Genomic DNA, 23,860 nt, shown 5'->3' with positions numbered 1-23,860 from the left:
GTTACATTGAGGCCGTGAGTGGGTAGAAGGCCAAGACAGTATAAGTCTGGGCACTATTTTAGATGGTCTGCATAAGACAGAATTCTTCCTCGTCATGCTAGAGGAGGCCCCACAGGTGTGTATTTAATCTTTCCTGCACCCAGTAAATAGTTAAGAGTATTTCCAGTCTCCTGGTTGTTATTTCAAGTATAGCGAGCAATAAAGATGTAAAAAAAATGGGCTGAGGTTAAGGCGAAACCTTCACTTACATGATAAATAATTAAGAATTAATTTAAAAAAAACAAAAAATGTTCTTTTCTGACAAAAACTCACATTCCATCTCCTGACCCAGGTAAGAGCACCAGCGATTCCTCATGTCTTCTACAGCCAGCAGATCCCTCTCAACGTCGTGGACCAAGAGCAAGGGGATGCAGGGCACCACAAAGTCGTTCATGATTCCCAAGCCAGTCATCACCTCGGATTCTTTTCCCGACTCGAACATGGCTGCTGCCTGTTCATTTAATTTCTACAAAGAAACAGATTACGCAGTTACAAAATTGCGCTGCACCCTAAAACTCGAAAAATAATGACTTTGTCAATTTTTGTAAAATAAATATTAGAGTACTATATAGTCTCTTGTGGAACCGACACTTTCACCAAACTGGTGGGTACACATCTTAATATCTGTCCGTCTTGTATCCTTTGTTAGATTAATAAAATGAGTCACAGAATGTACCGGTAGTCAAAATTGCATGAGCTTTCCAGTTATATTTGGTTTATTATTGAATAATCGCACCATATATTTGATAATCACATTCTTCATTTTAGTTGTAATAAACGCACATCATTTTCATACAGGTTAGCTGGGGCCACGCTAATGTGTTTACGCTTACTGGCCTTTCTTTTTCTCATTTCCACTCCAATGATTACATTTCAAGAATAATGCTAACGGGCATAAGGTTATTGAGTGCAGACTGCTAGAGATCAGCTCCAAGCCAATTGTGCTCGAATACCACCTAGCTCACACAACTGTCAAGATAAGAGTGAATGATTTTTTTTTTTAATTGTTTTTAATAAATGAGTAATAATCACATTCAGGTCAAAAGAAAGTGCAATGTGTACAGGGTTCACACACCCTTTGCATGGCCAAATTTAAGCATTTTTAAGGGCTTACAAAGCCAATTATCCGATGTCACCAATACTATTGAAAAAGAGTGTGAATCCAAAAATAAAGCTGCGAATTACATATACGATTTTTATTTTTGCGAGTGCATTTACCAAGACAAATGTTTTTTAGATTTTGAATAAATCGCAAATATATTTGTGAAGCTGAACAATACGTGTGTCAATATTTTTGAGACAAATGTCCATAATTGATACCTAATCCTTACACTAATACACAATTCATAGTGCCCTGTTTAGGTGAAGCATGAACCTGTGGGCACCACCCGTAGGGGGCAATGCCGCTTCTTAGGAGGCCATCTGCTACCATACTTATTAGTATGGATAAGCCTCCCTTAGGTCCTTTGCTTCACATGGTTAGTTTGTTCCTTGCCCTAATAAGGGTTGGGAGGGTTACTTAGAAAACATAATCCGTAACGGTTACTAGATACCTATTAAAAAATGTAATCAGTGACAATTTAAAAATGGTGTTTTAGATGAATTAATAATGTAATCTTGAAAAAAAAAATCGAGGAGACCAAGATCATGTAGCTGTTTCTAGTCCAAAAAAGAAGAGCTCACATTTTAACCACATGAAGTGTATTGAGCAAAAATAAAACTTTCACATGGCAGACAAGATATGCTACAGTAAAGAAAATAAGTATTTAAACACTCTGCCATTTTGCTATTTCTCCCACTTAGAAATCATGGCGAGGTCTGAAATTTTCATCGTAGGTGCATGTCCACTGTGAGAGAGATAAACTAAAAAAAAATCCAGAAATCACAATGCATGATTTTTTAATGATTTATTTGTGTGATATAGCAGCAAATAAGTATTTGAACACCTGAGAAAATGAATGTTATTATTTGGTACAGTAGCCTTTATTTGCTATTACAGAGGTAAAACTTTTCCTGTAGTCTTTCACCAGGTTTACACAGGTTGGCTCACTCCTCCACAAAGATCTTTTCTAGATTGGTCAGGTTTCTGGGCTGTCGCTGAGAAACAAGGAGTTTGAGCTCCCTCCAAAGATTTTTGATTTGGTTTAGGTCTGGAGACTGGCTGGGCCATGCTCGAACCTTGATATGCTTCTTACGGAGCCATTCCTTGGTTTTCCTGGCTGTGTGCTTCGGGTCGTTGTCGTGTTGGAAGACCCAGCCACGACCCATCTTGAATTCTCTGACTGAGGGAAGGATTTTTTTTTTTTTTTTTTAAATGCAGTGCATTTGTCCTGTCACATGTGCAGAAAAACACCCCCAAAGCATGATGCTACCGCCCCCATGCTTCACAGCAAGTCATGGTGTTCTTTGGATTGTACTCTTGATTCTTCTTTCTCCAAACACGCTTAGTGGAATCATGACCAAAAAGTTCAATTTTGATCTCATCTGACCACAAACTCTATTCCATGACTCCTCTGTATCATCCAAATGGTCATATGCAAACTTAAAGGCCTTGACATGTGCTGGTTTAAGCAGGGGACCTTTCGTGCCATGCATGATTTCAAATCATGACGTCTTGGTGTAGGATCTACAGTAACCTTGGAAACGGTGGTCCCAGCTCTTTTCAGGTCATTCACCAACTCCTGTTGTGTAGTTCCAGGCTGATTCCTCACCTTTCTTAGAATCATTGTTCTACCATTGTTCAGGTGTTCAAATACTTATTTGCAGCTGTATCACAAAAAATGTTAAAAAATTATGCATTGTGATTTCTGGATTTTTCTTTTTAGTTTAGCTCTCTCACAGTGGACCTGCAACAATGAAAATGTCAGACCCCTCCATGATTTCTAAGTGGGAGAAATGTCAAAATAGCACTGTGTGTATATATCATATATAGATAGAAATTAAAAGGAGTCTTGACCCAAAATAATAATAATAATAATAATAATTTCCTTGTATTGTCATTCTGTGTAACAATGTACACAGAACGAAATGTCGATTGCACCTGACCCGTTGTAGCGAGCCGATGCAGCCGCAGCCAACAGAAATGGGTTAGTACATATTTAAGCCTTCATATATTAGCCTTCCAAAATTATAAAAAATACTTCATAATTGCTTGATATGAATTACTTTTGTAATCATTACAAAATCCCACATTTTTGTGAAGGACAGATTCCCCCATATGAAAATCACTGACTAGAGCAGGCATGTCAAACTCAGTTTGACATTGAGTGTGTTAACAATTTTTGTTTTAAGAGTTAACTAGTCAAGTCTCATTTATTTGTAAAGGCTTTAATCACAAGATGTCTCAAATGACTGCACAGGTTACAATTAAACCATCCCCACCTTTACATCTGAACCAACTACCCACACTAAAGAAACTCAAGTGTGAGCTATGACAAAAAATATTCCAACCTCAATTGTCATACTGCTTTGAAATAAAAAATAATTAGAAAAAGAGTATTAGCAGTTGGCGGGCAATAACATTAGATACAACTACAAGGCTGGTCCTACTGAAGCTGAGGGAATACTGCAAAATATTTATTTTTAATGATCTGTACAAACAAATGTTGTGTCTTCACACCATTTTCCCCTCTATCTCATTGCACTCCCGCAGTCTACTTGCTCTTAAGGTCTCCTGAAAATTGGCATATTTTTGCCTTTACAAGTGCATCAATATCAGGCGTCAAATCCAAAGAAGCAGCACATTTAACAATGACATTGAAATGTTTGTTCGTTAGCGTTGAGCGGTGCTTTGTTTTATCAGGGTTCATCACAGAGAAGACCTGTTCACAAAAAAAAGTAGTCCCAATCAAGAAGAGAACCTTTGACGTCAGCTCTTTTACACCTTTACTGCCCTATATTGGCAAGAAAGAGCATTTGGTTTGTATTTAAAAAAAAAAAAAATCATAAGTACGGATAGAAATGAGCTACAGACATGCCACTTTTGCGACATACTCAGAAATTTACGGCAGGCCGGATTAAATCATTCTGCTGGGCCTATGTTTGACATGCCTGGACTAGAGGATCACACAGGTTATCACACATTTTGACTCACCAGCAAACAGTCACGCCGATAATGACCAAGCAACTCCTCATTATGTCCTCTGTACAGGCCCTTAGACAAAAGTTCTTTGTTGTACTGGTATGCATAGATCAGATATATCAGGGCCTCCACATAACTAAAAAGGAAAACAAAATCAGAAACATTAAAAGATTTTAAACGTACATCATAATAAATGATGCAGCAAATCCTTTCTCATTGGTGCCCTCTGCAGGTGAAATTGAAAGTAGATTAGAAAAAACAAAAATCAAACAAATACTGGAATTTTTCGCACTACTTTTGGCGTGTGCATCTTATATGATATTTTTTCATAAATAAAAGTGCAACATATTATAAGGTGCATGGAATCTAAAGTATTGTAAGTGCTAAGGTTGCACACAAAAATTAAAAAGTGCTGTTTTTGTATTGATTTAGGAGTTGGAAAACATCACTGATCACAATTGCAGAAAATTGCATAACATTGAATGCAACAGGAATCAAACCCAGACTGTGGCAAACTTCTTTGAAACCTATCCACTAAACCAATAGGAATCCAGACAACAAATGAAAAGGCATTATGTCTTATCTCATGATCACAATATTTTTAGTCATGGTACGAAATTGTTCATGTTTTTATTAATCCCAGCCCAGGGAATATTGCCGGACATTAAATCAGTCCGTGGTACAGCCGACTCGTAATATATTTGCAAAGCGCACAAGATTCCGAACTTAATGACAAGGAAGGCGTTATGGGAAGTAATTTGGTCAACCTGAAATACAGAAACGAATGCAGGGCCGCAGATATTCAAAACATTTGTCACTTACGATGCTTAGTTTGCGCTGAGGTAAAGTAAAATAACATTTTTTCGACTCCAACATATGTGGATCAGTGACTCAAAATTGTGCAATAGAGATAAGACCTAATGCCTTGTATTGCCCTTAGTGACCTGGTGGTTAGGATTCAGAGCCCTTACTATTGCTATCCCGTTAGATCCCCATTGCCACCATTGATATGCATTTATGATTAATAATAAAATTTAACAACTGATCAATCATTGCACAAATGTGGTAACACATTACCAATTTTGTCAACATTCAAGGCACACTGGATTAGATGGCGCACTTTCAAATTTCTGGCCAATTTGGGGTTATCAGGTGCGCATTATAGTCCGGAAAATACGGTAACTTGCTAGTGTGTGCCCATACTTTGTCTTGTGGTAGAACTCCAAGCCAGTTATCATGAAAATGGTCGTTTCCCGAAAGTTCCTGTAGTCCTGGTGCCAGATCTGTTATATAAAAAAAGCCATTACAAAAAAGGCAGCTCATTTTTGAAAGAAACACTTTATAGAATAGGGAAAACCTCAGCAGACCTCATACTCATCCATGTTGACCTCCTCAGGCTTAATTAGGTCCAGTTTTGCACGTGCCACATTCATAATGCTTTTGCATCTGTGGGGGAGGAAGGAAGGCTGTAAGACTAACTGGCATCAGTTCTGAGGGCGAGTCATTGTTAGGAGATGAAACGCTCTAGCCTTCCCCTGGGCCCTAACTCGGTCTAATGAATCACTCTTTAGTGCTGAGAGGAAAAGTGAAACACTCCTCTGGAGGCTTTTATTGAGGCCACGTGCACAAATAAAGCTAATTAGCTTACTCAAAATAGAAAAGTAAAGAATCGATTTTACACTCAGGATTATGGACGGAAAGATTTGGCATTAGACAAATAACACACTGACAATGATCAGGAACTGATGTTAAATACCAGGAGAATGCTAGTAGTATCCAAAGTATTGAATTGCATTAAAATAAGTCTGTTGAATTTTTTTTTTTTTAAAATGGGGAACGGTAAAACAAAAGAAAATTGTGAAACGCCTCTGGGAAATCTATAACTGCTGTACAACAGTGACTCTGATACTGTATCTACTACCCTCTTCTGGTCAGTTCAGTAAATTAAACCCAAGTTGTCAAATGGTATTTGACCAATGATAACAAAATCATTTTCTTTTGCCAGGATTCAAAATGGTATATTTGTTCACATTTCACAATATTTTTTAGAGTGTTCCAGTTTTTCTTATCAGTAATTGTATTGTTATGCTACATCAAACGCATTCTGGTCATCGTTGAAAGAAGATTACCTCTTGTGTGGCCCCTTCTCAAGTCAGGTTTATTTGTATAGCTCTTAATGACAGGAAGTCTCAAAGGTCTGCACAGACCCTAGGATATTATAAACTATTTCTCCACCATCCCCTGATCTTAAACCTACATGAGGGAGAGGAAACCCTCCTAACTCGAAAAAGTCACACGTTTGGAGACTAACACAGAAGACACAACACAGTAAGAAAAAGAAAAGCATTAAGCAAAAAAGAATAAAAAAAACATTCTGTTCTTAAGGCGCCCGCTTTGAGACTGGGAGGTCGGTGGTTCGCGCCCCGGCCGAGTCATTCCTAAGACTTAAAAAGTGGTCGGCGGCGCCCTCTGTTGGCTGCGGCTGCATCGGCTCGCTACAACGGGTCAGGTGCAATCGACATTTCGTTCTGTGTACATTGTTACACAGAATGACAATACAAGGAAATTATTATTATTATTATTATGCTTTCTTTTTGGGCATTGTGAACCAGGATCTTCTTATTTTCCTCAAGCTGAGGTTTTTCCTTGCCTGCGTGTCGGTTTCAGATCAGAGGATTGGTGTCATTATTGCCTGTGCGGTCTTTTGAGACTTTTTGTGATTGACACATAACCTGACTGATTTTACGAATTATTAACTGTCCTTTCACATTGCGGAGCTACACATATGAATAAGTATCGTAAAATAAAAATGTTACATTGGGAAAACCGTCATATATTCAGAGCAAAATGTACTTTTAACACTGTGTACAAGAGAATTTTATCCAACCCGTCCATTCCAAATCTTATTTTTACAACTCTCAGAACACGGAAAATTTCTTATAATTGACATTATAAAACAAGACTACGTTAACTAGTACCATTGGTGAATCTATTTTTAAAACGTCTTAAGAGGATTGTTATACCCTTAGAAGATGTCCTTGCTTTAATCACCTTCTTTTTACCAATACCCCCTTTTATCGATTAGTTACAGCACTGCAACTTAGCACGGGTAGCGATCAGTGTGCTTCGTCGTATTTTAAGATAATTGCAAGTTTTGTTTCCATGGTTATCACATTTTTTTTGCTTCTGCCTGTAGTATGACTATAAGATTTAGGACCCATAGTGAATAAATGCAGTACAAAAAAATAAAGTATTTTCCCCATCGCAGTCTTTATGAAGCAGACGAGATTCTGAACTGAATGAAGAGAGAACGACATTGTGGGGGGAGGTTTAGCAAACATCATATCAGTATTTTTTTAATGCCATGATGCCAGCCAGTAAAAGAAAAGCATTTAATATGATGTCTACCAATAGAACACAGGGATCTGAGAAACAGAGCTACATACCGCAAAGTTTGGATTTATACGTTTTGGGGCATGCAAAATATTTTGTTGTTGAGGTCATATAATGGGGATTATACAAAAATATAAATCCACCTCATCAGGAAGGAAACATATATTTTTACAGCACTGTACCATTATCAATTATCAACAAACTGCAAAATGGCAGCCCCATAGGTGGATTTAGCTTTATAGTGCATTACAACAATACTAACAGAATACCAGTGATTGGAAGGAATATTTTTAGGTTACTAAAATGTATGTGTACGGTTTTGTTTTTTTAAATGTGTGCCCTTCACAATGTACCTCTCGTCAAAAGCCAGGTTGCGATCAGCAAACTGAGTGAGCAAGGTCCTCTCAAGGATCTTTTTGGGCGCTTGGTTTTGGATGAAGTAGACAACGGAGTGCTGAAGTCTGTAGTCGTTCTCGAGGGTAGTGTCCTCTTGAGCGAACCTCAGAAGTCGAGCGTATTCTAGCTTGAAAGCCTGAACACAAAAACAATGCCACACATGATGATTTAATGAATAAACAGATTACCGTACACTATAAAGTTGTATTTTGATATCTTTGCTGTTGTCAAATGTAGTGAATACATTTTAATATTTAAATGACACAGAAGATGTTTTCCCCTCAAGGGTATTTGTCTAATCCCTTTCACAGTATAAATCTGTTCTTCCCTGCTACAATTGATGAAACAACTCGAAAGGTAACGGTAGATACCACGGCTTTTGGCAAACGTCTTTAAGACTTTTTAAAGATATGTTTACATAACCTGGTTGCTAATAATAAATTCTGCAACAACCACTTTAACATCAATGAACACAAATGGCTTAATCTGTGAATGCGGCATGCAAAGAGAAAATATCCCATTCTATGAGTAAAGCTTCTCATAGATTATTGTGCTGTCTAGCATCAATTGAGTTCACATTGTAGATATCTCATCAGGAAATTACAAAAGCAAGAAGAAAATATACTTTTAAATTAAATAGATTAACTATTCAATATAAAAAAAAATCTCCCTTTGCATTCGTCCAATATTTAAATGCTTATCAATTAATTCCACTGCTCATCATAAATGAGTACACAACAATCATTTTTAGCCATTGTTTTTTTAGAAATTAGTTTATTTGATTAAAATTATTATTTTGGTATCAATGTTTTAAATAATCACTTTACTTTTTTATTGTGAAAAGAACATTGGATTTAAAAAAAAAAATTGTTACCTTTTTTAATTTTCAAATATTTAATGAAATATTCCAAACCTTGGAAATGGGTTTAAAAACAGCAACAAGATTTCTGGGCTATTTCTTACCATAATTTACTATACTGTATGCTTAAATTCATATAATAATTAAAAATGCATTAACCAAAAACATACAACCCAACCACTTAATATGTCTTGTGTTTTTTTTCCTGCCTGCAAATCTGCAATATGGTGAAACTGGTACACTGCAATGTGTATAATATTGCCATCTCCCAATATTTGTGACGCACTTGAGCTTGTCTCCAACAAAAGACATCAATTGAATGTTAAACAATACATCACTTGTAAATCTATTATTTTATAAATGTCAATGGCATGGCAGCATGACACAAACGATATTAAAAAGTTTACATCAATATGTAAAGAAATCCATCTTTTGAATGTCACAAGGACTTATGCTGAGCCTTTGTGAGTTAGCAAGGTTTTCAGTATTTAATTGGACTGTGCTTTGGACCATAAATTCAACCCCTTATCGTTCATGTAAAATGTGCCTAAAATCCCAATCTAAGACGCACCCAATGTAAATTGAATGCAGGTTTTGGAATTTTTTTAATAATAAGACTCTGAAATTTTGTGCCAAACTGAAATAACCACTGCGAGTGCTATATTTTTTGTAACTTAATCCCAAAAGAGTGTAGCATGGGGCAAACAGCTAGGGCAATAGCATGAAGCCTTACATTGTACCTTGTCAAATTTGATCACAATCTGAAAAACTAAACATTGTATTTTACACATTTTTCCAAGGGTAGGTTAAGGCTTTCCAAAAGTGGCTTTTTAGGGATGACCAGTTTTCAACACTAAAATCTTTACAAATTTGTATTTTACTTTGGCTATTTTTTTATACATTGTAAAAAGAGTTGTAAACGTTTAATTGCGCTTTCTATAAGTCGGTCAATGACTGTGCAGGCTTGCGCGTAAAAATTAAACACTAGTGGCATTACGCACATTTGATTTAGGGTCTAATTTTAATACAAATGGACATTTAGTATCGATCTATTCATAATTGTTTTAGCTAACCAGTTATTGGGAGGTAAAGAAAGAGGGTCCTTTTAAGCAACACAGGCCCGTATTGGCTCAAAAACAAGTAATTATTTTGAGTTTTAGAGTAAATATTTTACAAAGTTGGATTTACTAGACTCGTTGATGAAAGGAGGCCATGAGTTCATACTATCATCGAATGTGATGGCTTTGGAGAACTAGCAAGGCTTAATAGTTTTCAGACTGATCGTGAAGTTTCTGTGAAGAGTACATTTTTAAATGGCCAGCCTATCTTGAATCCCAAGAGTTTAAGCTTTCCAATTGTATGTGGCATGACGTATTTCAGTGACCGGTGACATTGTACAAAATTGCATTTGCTTCTAAGCAGTCTGATATTAAGGGGTTAAATCTGTTTCCAGGCACAAACTCAGTGATATTGAACAGTCCAAATATGGATACTTAAAAATTGCTGAACAAGTGCAAGGACACATTTAAATTGAAGATAGTAAATGCTAAATTTACTGTTTATGTACTTAATAATTAGTATGTCTGTGTTTCAAAGGGCAACTACAGGAATGTAAGGATGTACAAAAAGGACAAACAAGAAAAAAAAAAGGTGGAAACTGGTCGAAAAGGAATGCAAATAGTGAGATGAGGGACAGTACCTTAAAAAAGGCAGCCTCAGGCCCATTCTGTTCATAATCCCTGCTGGATTTGCCAATAGCCATAATGACACCCTGCATGTTTGGGGTCATCATTGCCTGCCCGGGAAGCAGGAACTTCATTAAACAAAATAAAATTATCTTGTGATGGAACAAGTGCGGGCACTTTTGCAGAGTTATTCACTCTGAAATGCTAAAATGCAGACATGTGTCACTCTGCAGCTCATGCATTTATTAGTGCCACGGCTTCAGTTTGATGGCGGAGAGCCAGTCATGAGTATGGACAACATGCATGGATGCACACTAGTTGGTAAGATATTGAGAGGTCTGCAAGAGGCTTCAGAAAGTTATTTGTGTTTGCAACAGCGCACATGTGAGGTCAACTGTAGGGCTGCAAATATGAGTGTACGTCGACAAAAATCGATAATGGATAGACATCGCTGGCTGAAAAGTGTTTCCAACAAAGAGAGGCTACTCTATACTCAATAGCACCTCTGTCTCGAGCGGTGACATGAACACACATGAAAAGCTATGTAAACATCAACTAGGAGTACCAAAACTTATAACGTTTGGAGAATTTTAGCCTGGATGCAAGAACAATTGCAAAGTCTGCGAAGCGTATCATGGCGGTAGATGGGTGACGAATTAACATTTAAAGAGCACTTGAGATGGTTAAACAAAACGGAGTCTGACGTGGCTTGGTAAGATTCAAGCATATACGGTTTTGATGACAAGCATTGTACATTTTTTATGGGGATATTTCCCTATAAAAGAGGGCTAGAGCATTATGCCAGACTGTGCCTGACCAACTTCTGTAAAATTAAATGCATGCAGTCCAAAGAACAGACCTGAGTTTTAAATCGTTAAAAACCAAAAACTTCAGTCGTTAAGAATTGTTGAGTACTTCTTTTACAGACATATTTGTTTTATTTACCGTTATTTATTTTATTTTATTTTAATTTACTTGCCTGTCCCTAAAAAAGTAGACACGTTGATTCATTAATTTATGAGTGAACTGACCGAGCACTGCACCATTTTGGGTTTTAGATTTAATGTTTGTACAAATCGGGGGTATATTCAATGAAATACATATTTTTCATTGTACCCACTTTTCTTGTGTTCATTATTATTTGCCCCATAATTAGGTAAACTTCCTGCCTAATCTAAGGACAAAAAAAAACATCTGATTAGTTGACTAGTCGTTTCAATAGTTGGCGACTAAATGAATATTAAAATGATTATGAATTGCAGCCCTAATGCAAACCATCTTAAAAGATATAGCGAAGTTTACAAGGAGCTGCAGTATGTTATTTGTGTTTGCAACAGTTCAGGAGTAAGGTGAACAGGTACTTTTTTATGCAATCAGACTGAATGACAGACCATTTCCAACGGCCATGCAATAGGATATTCCCTTAGCTAAATTTTTAGTTATAAGCCTTCAATCACAGCCAAAAACATGGATGGGCACTGAAGCAGTCACTCATCCATCACATTTAGGACACATCAAGACAGGCTAGGTCTTGCTCTACCTTATCATCATAACCCCCTTTTTCTGACTCGATGACGAAAGTCCCCACATTGGGAATGGCCACCTCTATTGTTTGGTGGTGGCTAGAGGACTCACCCTCAGTGACAATATCAGGGGGCGAGACTTCAGGCTGAGGGGAAGCGGAAAGGTGAAGAGACAGCGAAGACAATGCAACAGATCCAGTTAGGCCCGAAAATATTTGGACAGTCACACAAGTTTTATGATTTAGCTGTTCACATGAACACATTCAGAAATACAATAATGTAAACAATATGGGCTTAAACTGCACAATCTCAGCTGCAATTCGGGACTTCACATCCAAATCAAAATAAAGGTTTAGGAATTATAGCCCTTTAAACTTTCATCATCCCTTTTTCAAGGCACCAAAAGTAATTGTCCAATTGACCAGGAGGGCTGTAATTGACTCAGAAGGCTCATCCCTTGTTAACATGTCACCAATCAAGAAGTGAAAAGGTCTGGAGTTGATTGTAGGTGTGCGGTTTTTAATTTGGAAGCTGTTGTGACCACACATCATGTGTTCAGTGGGGCTTTCAATTAAAGTGAATAAGAAGACATTGAGACTAAAAAGAGTCGTAATCCATAAGCGAGGTAGCTAAAATGCTTGGAGAAGCCAAATCAACAGTTTGGTACATTCTAAAAAAAATGAATGCACTGGTAAGGTTGGATATTTAAAAAAGGTCCCAACGTACCGGGAAGACACAGCGACTGATGATCGCCAAATACTCTTCATTATAAATAAAAATCTATTTACAACATCTATTGAAAAGAAAAATCACTCCAGAAAGTGGATGTATCCGTCTTTCTGTCTAACCCCAAGTTGTCGATAAAAAGAAGACCTAATAAAGGTAAATACAAAGGGTTCACCACTAGGTGCAAGCCATTAATCAGTCCTAAAAATAGACAGGCCAGACTGGACATTAAAAGGAATTGCAACAAAATATTGACAACAAACCCTCTTTTTTTATATTAGTCTCAATTGTTCAATTACTTTTTATCCCCTAAAATGTGTTGCGTTTGGAAAACATGTTTACAATTCCTCAATTCTCCATCACATGTTGAATTAAATATTTCAGTCTGCACTACAGTTCTGGTCAATATATTTTTGTTTAAAGTTCTATGTGATTGCAAGTAGATCCCAACTAGTTAAAATTGTGTGTCTGTCCAAGTATTTGCAGACCTAAAAGTAGGACAAGATAGAGGAGAGTGATGGGATGTAAATTGACATATTTAATGAGAGTAGCTTTAAGATATTAAATTCAATGATAGCAAGCAAAAATGATGGATAGTACTTTTAGAGGCGATTGTCTAAAGACACTGCAATATAACGTAGCCTTTGAACGAGCAAGGTAACGTAATATTTCTTTGTGGTTGCCCTAATGTATGCACCTGCTGACTTTTGTTTAATTATTGCACCCTTTCTGTAAATCCTATAAACTTAATTTCACTTCCTTAATATCACTGTGTAGGTCTGCTATCTGATATATTGAACTGAAATTGCTGAAATGAGCACCCATTGATTTATAAAGGAAAATCTTGAAAATGATCAAGGGTGCCCAGGCTCTTTATACAGCTGTAACTCATGTTTGAAAATATTGTCAAAAAGTAGCATAAACAAATACCGTCTCAAGGATTATTTTGATATTTCAAAATAATTTTCCTAGGAAGTTAAAAAATAATAATAAATAATAATTGGCAACCTCACTCGCAGTTATCAAGGAAATATCTTCACCAATTAAGGCTGTTTTTATTTTTTTTAATTTTTCTGTGAAAATAAAATGGTCATTTAATGATTTGTTTATTTTCTTGGAAGAATAATTTAAAATATTTATTTTTTAATTTATTTTGTATGATATAGTGTTTTAATTTAAAATTAATCTTACGGGATAAAATGAATACGATAATACTGTTCTTTCTTGCAATGAAAATTCTACATGTGAAATAATCCCAGCAGGCTTTTTAATCCGGCCCTCCAAACAAAATCGGTCAAAATATCATGTCAATAGTAAATTAAGTTTGACTAATAAAACTTTTTTATCTTACATATATTTTGCCCCCATTTCCTCTTTCGGTGTATACACATTAATATTGGTCCTTAAAAATAGATACCAAATTTATTATTTTGCTTTCATTCTGAAAAGAAAATACTAAAGAAATACAACTACAGTAATATTACCCCAGAAACACTACTAAAGTACAGCTACAGTAATATTACAAAAATACTAAAGAAATATAACCAAAATAACACTGTGGAAATACTACAAAAATATAGCACTACATAACTACAACAAATATCTGACTGCAGAAATACTTAAATAAAAAAAATACTACAAAATACAACTACAGTAATACTACAAAACTAAAAATCTAATCCAGTTATCAAAACATGGACCTATTATTTTTCAAAATCAACTTGATGAGACTAATCTATTTCAAAATAAATACATCATTTGGATGTCTGCATGTATATCTCGATGTTATTAAAAGCCAAGTGTAGTGTGGCAACAATTGACCAGCGTTACATACAGCATTTAAGAGCGCTTCAGGGCTTCTCTCCTCTTGTTCGGCAGTCGCCCTTGAGATAGCTCTCTCGGTGTCCTCCTGGAGATGTTTGGCATCATTGGTGGGGGACCGTTGCTCCATGTATTCAGGTTCCTGCTGGGGTGCTGTTGGATAGAAAATAAACCAATAATAGTATTCCCAAACATTTGTTTTAATTACACACAGAAACTGTTGTGTTCTTCTTAACAATTATGCAAATTTGTAGAAAAATATTCTACAAGCTGGAGGACTTCAGAAATTTCTTAATTTCTGACCCATCTAGCTTGTTTGCTCTAGAGCTGTGACTTTATTGAAAGAAAACAATTCTTGCAAAATGGTGAATACCATTAACAAAGCGCTACCTGACCATTTCATGTCACGCCCCCCTTTTTTAAAACAAGAAATCCATTTAAAAAAAATGTTAAATGCGCCCGCGCCCCTCCTTGACAGAGCCTTAGCTTTGCTTTTATCGCTGAAGCCGCTTTTTGTTGTAATGCATCCATCTGCCACAACGCTTAGGTATTCTCCGCAAAAACTAACAAAACCTGGCTTAAAACGCTTGCAACCTCTTCCACTAATCAACACGTGAAACAATATGGTGACTGGTTTGCTATGGTCTGGAGTTCCTTCTGTGACGTCACAGCTTGGGATGACAAAGACAAGACATGCTTTATTCGAAATGCATTCTCTCCCAATAGAATTGGAATATACCAATTAAAGATGTATAGATATTATTCAACAACCATGTACTATTTCCTCACATTTTGCATGTTGAAGAATTTGGGATTACCCTTTAAACAGGAGCACTTCCCCCCCCTCTTCAAAGAGGAGAATACCATCAGGTTGCGGTGGCAAAAAAATTGTACTTGACAATAAGTAAAATTCTGACCTGCGTTGTCTGGAGGGCTGTAATCAATACTCATTGGCTGGGGCGAGGATGAGGAGATGGAGTTGTTGGATGCTGCCGATGCTGCAGCTGCTGCTGCGGCAAGGGCTAACTTTTCCTGTTGGGCCTTACGAGCCTGGAGAGCATTCCATGCTTCAATCTCCTTGTCAAAAAGCTCATTGTCCTCCTTGACATATTGTTTCAGATCCGGCGGTAGTTTGTCCATACCGCTCAATATCTGGCCGGTTTCTTTATCAAAGTCTTCTGCGTTCACAATAGATGGAGAAATTGCACATAATAAAAACTCAACGATGCTTTAAAATATTCAGAAAAAAAATCCTAACCCCATTCTGGAGAACTAGACAAATTTGTAAAAAAGAAAAAAAAATACAGATACAAGCAGTTCTTTACTTAACATATCACAATGATTATAGTCTTTGAGACCGTTTTATATAAGAATACAATTGAATTTCTGACCTATTAGATGAGCACCAGTGTTATTGTCAGCAATGTTGCCTTTTAAGTATTGTTTGATTTTACTTTGTTTTACTAGGCTCACTATACTTTGACATTTAAAAAAAAAAAAAAAAAGAAATACTCATCTATACCATTTACCAGCTAGTAGAAAAAGGATATTTTTAAGGTCCAGAAGAATATGACGCTGTTAACGTACAGAGTAGACTGTTTTAGCAATTTAAGCTTCTAAAACAATGCTAGCATCTGGCCAAAGGATGACTCGAGTTATCAGCGTAGAAAAAAAAACAACCCTAGTTCTCCTGCATGCTAAATCATTATTACGACTATGCATACCTTCTATGAGAAAAGGCTTTTTGTCGTTAATATACATAAGACAGTAGGCACTGGCATTGCGGTAGCCTCCGAATGAGTCCCGCACCAGCTCCTCCCAGGATGACTTTGTGACAGAGATATCGTTGTACTTCATCCAGCAAAGCTGGTGTGGATCATAGATGTAAGCCCAGTAGTGACCAGCATTTGCTTGGCCTTCATGGACCAACACTGCATGGAGCCGGTAAGGAACCTTTAATGACAAACATACGGTTGATCTTTTTTTCTCTTGGAGCAGCCAAATTGACTTTGTTACCAGCAGATATTACCTGCATCATCGTTTTGTCTGCATACATGAGATCAATGGTTCTGTGGATTCTTTTAATGCTGTCCTGTAGATCTGGTAAATTAGACAATACAAATAATTAAGTGGCTTGTTTGCTCTATGCATATTAATGAAATATTGGAAATGACATAACAGGTAGTGTATTGACTTTACCTCGAGTGTCATTTTCAACTTCACTCCGCCATCGATGTAGGCATCCCTCGAGCACCCTCAACTCTTCTTCAGTGATGTGGCGTGGAGCAGGGTGCATGGGGAGGTCAGGCGGTAATCTCGACTGCGTGAAAGGTTTGTGGATGGGCGCCCTCTGTTGTTGGGCTGCAGTAAAATTTGAGGCCAGACTTGAGGCGCAGCCTGCACTTTCTGGGGACGCCATCGAGTCCTGCTCAGCCAAGCTGCTGGGTGAAACATGCAAAGATCAAATTTGGAAAAATAAATAAGTAAAACATAACAGAGTTTTGTAATTTATTCATTTTTAAGCCGCATGTTTCAAATTAGAGTTCTGTGAGACTCCTCTCAGATCACTTTTTGGTTTGAACAAATTTATTGACACTAATAACAGAAAACAATCATGACAATCTCAACAGCAATTAAGCACATTCACAATATTATATTCTAATATTTTTGGTTTGAACAAATTTATTGACACTAAAAACAGAAAACAATCATGACAATCTCAACAGCAATTAAGCACATTCACAATATTATATTCCAATATTACGTTTTTAACAGCAAACACAAAGTGAGGTTTGAACAAACCTTCTCGAAAATCAAACATATTCACAATTTCATTATATAACATCTTTGTTAGTGTCAATAGAACCGTCCAGGCCAAAGTCGATTGTCCTCGGTCTGAACAAATCCACTGACACCAACAGCAGCAAAACACAGCCATCAAGCATATTCACAATTTTTTTATATTTGACAATATGACGTGACGATATGACGTTTTAACATTTTTTCCTGACATTTCCAACATCAATTAAACAATTTCAGAGTTATTTTCTTTTAACAGTAGTTAACCAGCGTGTAAAAGGCAATACTATTGTGCAAGGGCATAGCTCTGCCATCCCACCCTCCCAAGCAGCATTCTTCCAGTCCTCTGTGTGGGTCCTTTCCCTTCTGCGTGGGTCCTCTCCCTTCTGGGTTCCACAACCCAGGCCGTTGCTGCCGGGACTCCCACAGCGTAGCTCCGGCTCCCCCCTCCGGGTGGGTACAGACGAGTCTTCTTTATGGCTGCGTCCTAGGCCCGCCGCTCGCAGATTGTATGGTATCTGCAGCCATTTGGAGCACAGCCACGGGGGGGATCTGCCTGCACCTCCATACCAGCAGGTTTCTGGAGGTCCAGATGGCGTCCTTGATGGCGGCGAGAGTGAGCCAGTCCCTGGCAAAGTCGTTCCGATGCCTCCTCGACCGACTCACCCCGTAAAGCACGTACTGTGCATCAGGGACCTCTCCTGCTGGCAAGTCCGGGAACTTTCCTAGTTGTTCGGCCATTGTCCACAAGACCTTGGCAGCGCTGCACTCACAAAAAAGGTGCCTCACCGACTCCTGGGCGCCACAGCCAGGTCGAGGGCACGTCGAAGTCGCTGACATTCCTCGGTGGTGCATTACAGCTCTGACTGGGAGAACTTCATGAGCCACCATCCATGACAAGTCTCGTAGTCTGTTTGGGAGGGCAGGATGATTGACGTTGCTCCAAACCGTTGTGGAATCGCCAAACGCAAGCCCCCGCACAGGGCTTACTGTAGCTCGCTCTTGCACAATAGCAATAAGGGCCCTGTGGTTTTGTAAAGTGTGACATTCTTGTGTTTCCAAATCAAACTTCTTCAAAAAAGCCCGAATAAAGAGATGTGTTGGTGGCAAGTTAAACGAAACTGGAATCAAACGATTGTTTGGTACAAGCTTTAGCTTCCGCAAATATGAGCCCATCCAAAAACGGGTCATTGCTTGACTTTTCGGGTTGTTGGGTGGGCCCACAGCGTTTTTGAAGTGGAGAGAGACATATTTGCTTCCCAGGAAAAGCTGGAGGTCAGGCACTCCTTTCCCCCCTTTTTCCTTTTTCTTTTTCATTGTATCTCTTTTTATCCTTTCCCACTTTGAGCCCCAGACAAAGCGAAAGATGGCTCGGTCCATTTGTAACAGCACGTTTCTTTTAGGCATAAAAATTAAACTGATTGACAAAAGCATTGGGAGGATGATCGCTTTGATGATTAGGACCTTCCCCTCTATTGTCAGTTTTCTTAGTGACCAAAAAACAAGTTTTTGCTTAACTTTCCTTGTCACGTCATCCCAGTTGGTCTCGCCTCCTCCATCCGCATTGAATTTTACCCCTAGGATTTTCTGGTCTGTCTTTAACACCGTCAGCGGGAGTCCTGCCTTTTCTGTCTCTTTCCACATTCCATAAAACTTCACTTGTGATTTTTCTCTATTTAGCCTTGAGCCAGACGCCCTCCCAAACAGGTCAGTCAAGTCAAGGGCTCTTTCAACAGATGCGCGGTCAGTACACAAAATATTAAAATCATCCATGTACAAAACACACTTGGTAATTTGTCCCCCACTTCCTGGGATATTGATGCCTTCGACAAATCTATCTTTTCTTAACATTTGTGCCAAAGGTTCAATGCAAAGAACATAGAGAAGGGGAGACATAGGGCAACCTTGACGTACACCGCAGTTGATCTCGATTGCTTCCGATAATTTCCCGTTAACCATGAATTTGCTGTAGATGTCTCGGTATAGCACTCCTACCCAATTGATGTATTTTTGGGGGAAACCACATTTTTGCAATACCCTGAAGAGGTATTGGTGCGAGACTCGATCAAAGGCTTTTTCAAAGTCTAGGTTTAGGACCGCTAGTCGCATGTTTCTGTCTCTTGCATAACAAATGGTGTCACGGATCAGCATGAGACTGTCGCTGATCTTCCTTCCCACAATGGCACAGGTTTGGTCTGGATCAACCAAGTCTCCCAAGACAACAGACATTCGTGTTGCTAGAAGCTTGCTGAAAATTTTACAGTCCACGTTTAAAAGCGTTATGGGTCGCCAGTTTTTTAAGTCAATTTTGTCTCCTTTTTTGTGCAATAGAGTAACTATCCCTATTCTGAAACTGTCTGGCATATGGTCTCGACTGGAAAATTCCTCTCAGATCACTTGTTGTTACACTCCGAATTACCCCTTAACATGCAAAGAGCCCGCCAGCGGGCTGTCAGACTTTCGGTAAACAAAGTCGTGTCTTCACGACATCACCACTCGCTAAATTACATCATGCTGCCTATCGTTGGAAAGCGTCAAGTATTGGGATTCAAGATATGATGATCTCTTCAAAATATACTCATCACAGAAACATCACAATCAGTCAAAGAAAATACGCGAAAACGTTGTACAGCTACTCTGCCCCATTAGAAAGCCAACCTGCCAGAAAAGGGGCAAGCTGGAGACATTTTTCTAGACCAACCAAGAGAGCGTATAAGCCACCCCTGTCATCCACTAGTAATGTATCATACAAAAAAATCTTTACTAGAGCATTGAGCCACTGTAACAAGCTGTCCAAAGGGTTTTAATATTTGCACAAAAAATATTTTTTATGTCCATGGCACCAAGGAAAGAATAAATAATTACGTCTTCTGAAATTTGTGGCACTGAATGAGTTAACAAGCAATTTTTAGATCAAAACTCTTGCCTTGGAGGGGGCTGCTGTAGTCCAGTTGTGCCACCAGGAGGTGCTGATGTGTCAATATCGTCCACAGGCGAGGTACACACAGGCTTACTGGAGGCAAACTCCATAGCATATTGAAGGACATCTGCCAGAGGAAACCTCTTGGGTCCTGAGCCATAGCTCAGATACCTTTGTGGGAAAGAGAAATAACACATAAGAAATGCAGAAACTACAACAGTCTTTTTGGCATGTTGTTTTGAATTTTGAATGCATCAAAATGTTACCCCACGAAACATACCTTTCCAATCGCTGCTGGAGCAGCATCAAATGCTCCTTTAGCCTCCGAATTTCCTCTCTCTTGATTCGTGTTATTTCTCGGTTTCTGTCCATATACCTAGAAAGTTGTGTGATGGTTTAGATAATTATCTACAGCCGAGATAAAAATCGAATTTACTGTAGGTCACCTGTCCATGTATAGCATGGAGGGAAACTCAAGCTTGTTGTGTATCTTTTCAGGTCTTCCGAGCGCTTGGTTGAACTCAAATCTTGAAAGCTCGAAGGTTAACACAGGAGGGAGTTCTGTGAACCAGTGCTGAAAGCAGGGGTTTATCATGTTAACTCTTTATAAATTAGGCGGGTTAAATTTTACAAGCTAAAATCAAATTATCCGCCTAAAATTGTGCTTTACTTGTGATCCCAATTTGGTATTTTTCGTTAATGGGCTGTAAGAAGTATCAGTAAAACTGAAATTTAAAAACAAACAGATTTGATTCCTCAGGGTCAGGGGTGGGTAAGACCGGGGACATAAAGTAAAAATCGGGCAATGAGAAATGAGGACTCTGGACAAGAAAAGGCAAGGCTTGTACCTATTCTTGTGTGGAAAAAAAAGAGATTGTTGATGGAATGAAAGAATTATAATGTAGATTGGGCATTACTCTTCAGTGGTAGCATTTTGGGATCGACAGCAAAAACCTGCTGGCGGAAGGTCTTATAAAGCACAAAGAAAAAAACCCTGTACCTGATGTCGGGTGCAAATTTATATACAAAGTCAATATAATCATACATATGGGTGTGTTTTTTTCATGCAAGATTAATGCATTAATGTGTTAAGCACATGTAAAAGCATTTGTCTCCTCACAAACGGCACATACAATTGATAACACAACCTTTAGGATATTGCTTCATATCACTGACCTCTTGTCCAGACCGGGCAGTGTTCTCTGCTGAGTGCAGGGATTCAATTTCTCCTTCGATCATTGCTGCTTCAAGACACTCGTGGAGATCCTTAAAGCCGTTTACCTGCAGCGGGTACTGGCCGAACATCTCTGTATTCTCAAATTGTTTACCTAAAATACACATAAGGCATGTGTTTAGTAATTTGTAAACGAGAGCAGCAAGTCGAGCTCAGGGGTGCTCACACTTAAGTGTGAGCTACTAACAAAATGACTGAGTCAATTATCTTTCAGCCACAAAAAAATGCAAAAATACAAAATTATTTTTAAATGTAAAGAGGATTATTTCCAATTACACCAACTCCAGCTACACCAAAACCTTACTAAAACAAAATAACATAAAGGGGAAATCAAAGATTCCCATCCAAAAAGACTTCCATTTCATGTTATTGAACGATGAAAATATTTTACACTGCCCGTTTCAATAAATGAAATATGTTGAATCAAAAGAAAAAACAATATTAAAATTGTGTCAACACTATAGCTCAGTTTAGGTAAGTCGTTCTTTCATGGCCATCGGTTTTGTTCAATGATGCTGCTGCAAGAAATATCAAGTAACAATGTACCGCCATACTGAAGATAGATGAATTGTAAAAAAAAAGGAAATGTGGACCCGTTTTCAGAGGGTCACGAGCTTTCGCTTTGGCAAAATAATGTTAAAAATAACAGACGGTTAATGACTAATGCCATTCGATAAATTTGAGAAATGTAAATTTTCCTTAATTTGGGACAAATCTCATCATTAGGGTGGAAATAGGGTCCTGAAGTCAGACAAGTTAAGAATCACTGGTCTAGATTATCAAAAAATGTCGTGCTCAGAGTGTCCTCGGGGGATTGATGAGAAGCTATTAAAAAAACACAGGAGTTGCTAGCATACATGCAGATGTGGCAATTCAATTTATGGGCAGCAGAGCTCACTTGCCCATGTTTGATGGCTGTGGGCCACTATTGTCATGCATAATAAGCACAATGTCAATCAGCTGTCAAGGTTTTCCACAATCAATGCATCAGCACTCCTCTACATCGGGGGCATCTCATTAAGACAAGGTCACCTTTCATTACCAGGGGCAAAGATGGCTTTTATGGGAAATGCAATCAAACCACTCCAACTCTTACTCTGACAACTTCACACTTGTGCTTTTTATCGACTTCAATTTGACACCTCATCTCACCTTCCAGTACACCGACGGCAAGGAATCGCCCGTAGAAAAGCTCCACCATGGGGTTCTTTGGTTTGTCCTCGTCCCTGGGAGAAACAAAATATGCTCATAAACATGCAGGGCTGAGTTGGATTTTAAAAGTTAATAAAAGCAGTGGTTGGAGGAGAGGGAAATTTCTGATTGTTAGATTAATCGTGATTTGGACATGAATGGATCTGAACTAGGGTTGCACAATTAACAGAAATCTAATCAATATTGCATTGTGACATAGTGCGACTGTGTTATTTGAGTGATGGAGCGTTGGTCAACCCCAAATTTCAGTTTGGGGTTCAACAGCGCCGGCCAATCAGAGGCAATTATTAACGTAATTAGCCAACAAAGGAGAGGCAACAATTGAGAGCTGCACACCACACCCAGATTTGAGCGTCGCGCGAGCGGATGGAAACCCAGAAGAAGGAGCCGTTTACTTAAATTTTAAGCATGTCACTAGTATGAACTCTTGGATCCATAAGAGGGGTCAAAAATGACACCATTCATCAAAATCTTAAAAAAGTTGTAATATTGTTATATTGCAGGTATTCCTAATAAAAGGTGTTTGTGACATGAGAACCGCATGTTCGAGAGCGTTTTCCATTCGGGCCCCGGTGTTGTGGAATGCTCTTCCCCCTGAGATTTGATCTGCAACCTCAGTGGAACTGTTTAAATATAGGCTTAAAACACGCTTCTATTCTATATCTTATGAATGACCTATATTTCCTGTTGATTATATATGTGTATTAATTGTTATTACAAGATCCATTGCAGCATGGTCATCCTGGAAGAGGGGTTACCTCATGGGCGGTTTCTTCATTTTCCTCATGTTGAGGTTTTTGAGTTTTTCCTTGCCCTCATGTAGGTTTTAGCTCTGGGGATGGTGTAATATTAGTCTGTGGTCTGTGCAGCACTTTGAGACTCCGTGTTATTAAGGGCAATACAAATAAACATGACTTGACATGATGCCATTAGTATTTCTATTTTCTCCCCACTAATTTTCAACCCCATTCGTGGGAGAGTATGTACTGGTATGTTAAGCATCCAAGGGTTGAGCACTCACACAAAAAACTATCACAGAAAATGCACTTTTCTTTTAGAATCAAAAATCCCATTGAAATCTCACTTAGATTTTTTTTACAAAATGACGTAGCCTCAAATTTAACCAGTTCATAAACATTTTGGTTAGTAAATATGTTTAGATGGCATAAAAC

The 23,860-nt window shown here is 38.2% G+C and overlaps 1 protein-coding gene across 5 annotated transcripts in view; it reads right to left on the bottom strand.

The window, feature by feature from the left end:
* usp25 (ubiquitin specific peptidase 25) overlaps window positions 1–23,860 on the bottom strand; it is a 39,591-nt gene that overhangs the window by 4,181 nt on the left and 11,550 nt on the right. For 3 of the 5 annotated variants that reach the window (XM_088320796.1, XM_088320794.1, XM_088320795.1), the window contains exons 9-25: window positions 22,629–22,702; window positions 21,419–21,570; window positions 20,689–20,816; window positions 20,523–20,618; window positions 20,249–20,413; window positions 16,723–16,961; window positions 16,553–16,623; window positions 16,248–16,476; window positions 15,441–15,701; window positions 14,537–14,676; window positions 11,994–12,122; window positions 10,468–10,563; window positions 7,867–8,045; window positions 5,488–5,566; window positions 5,324–5,403; window positions 4,133–4,256; window positions 313–505 (exon numbers count right to left, since the gene is read on the bottom strand). In XM_088320796.1, coding sequence (XP_088176922.1) covers window positions 313–505; window positions 4,133–4,256; window positions 5,324–5,403; window positions 5,488–5,566; window positions 7,867–8,045; window positions 10,468–10,563; window positions 11,994–12,122; window positions 14,537–14,676; window positions 15,441–15,701; window positions 16,248–16,476; window positions 16,553–16,623; window positions 16,723–16,961; window positions 20,249–20,413; window positions 20,523–20,618; window positions 20,689–20,816; window positions 21,419–21,570; window positions 22,629–22,702 — 2,435 coding nt within the window. The remainder of the gene's footprint in view (window positions 1–312; window positions 506–4,132; window positions 4,257–5,323; window positions 5,404–5,487; window positions 5,567–7,866; window positions 8,046–10,467; window positions 10,564–11,993; window positions 12,123–14,536; window positions 14,677–15,440; window positions 15,702–16,247; window positions 16,477–16,552; window positions 16,624–16,722; window positions 16,962–20,248; window positions 20,414–20,522; window positions 20,619–20,688; window positions 20,817–21,418; window positions 21,571–22,628; window positions 22,703–23,860) is intronic. The other 2 variants (XM_088320798.1, XM_088320797.1) reach the window with 1 other exon arrangement.

Source organism: Urocampus carinirostris, chromosome 17 (genome assembly GCF_059441175.1).
Source record: "Urocampus carinirostris isolate Australia breed hairy pipefish chromosome 17, RoL_Ucar_1.0, whole genome shotgun sequence".
Lineage (NCBI taxonomy): Eukaryota > Metazoa > Chordata > Actinopteri > Syngnathiformes > Syngnathidae > Urocampus > Urocampus carinirostris.
This window is presented reverse-complemented; position numbering and strand designations above follow the sequence as displayed.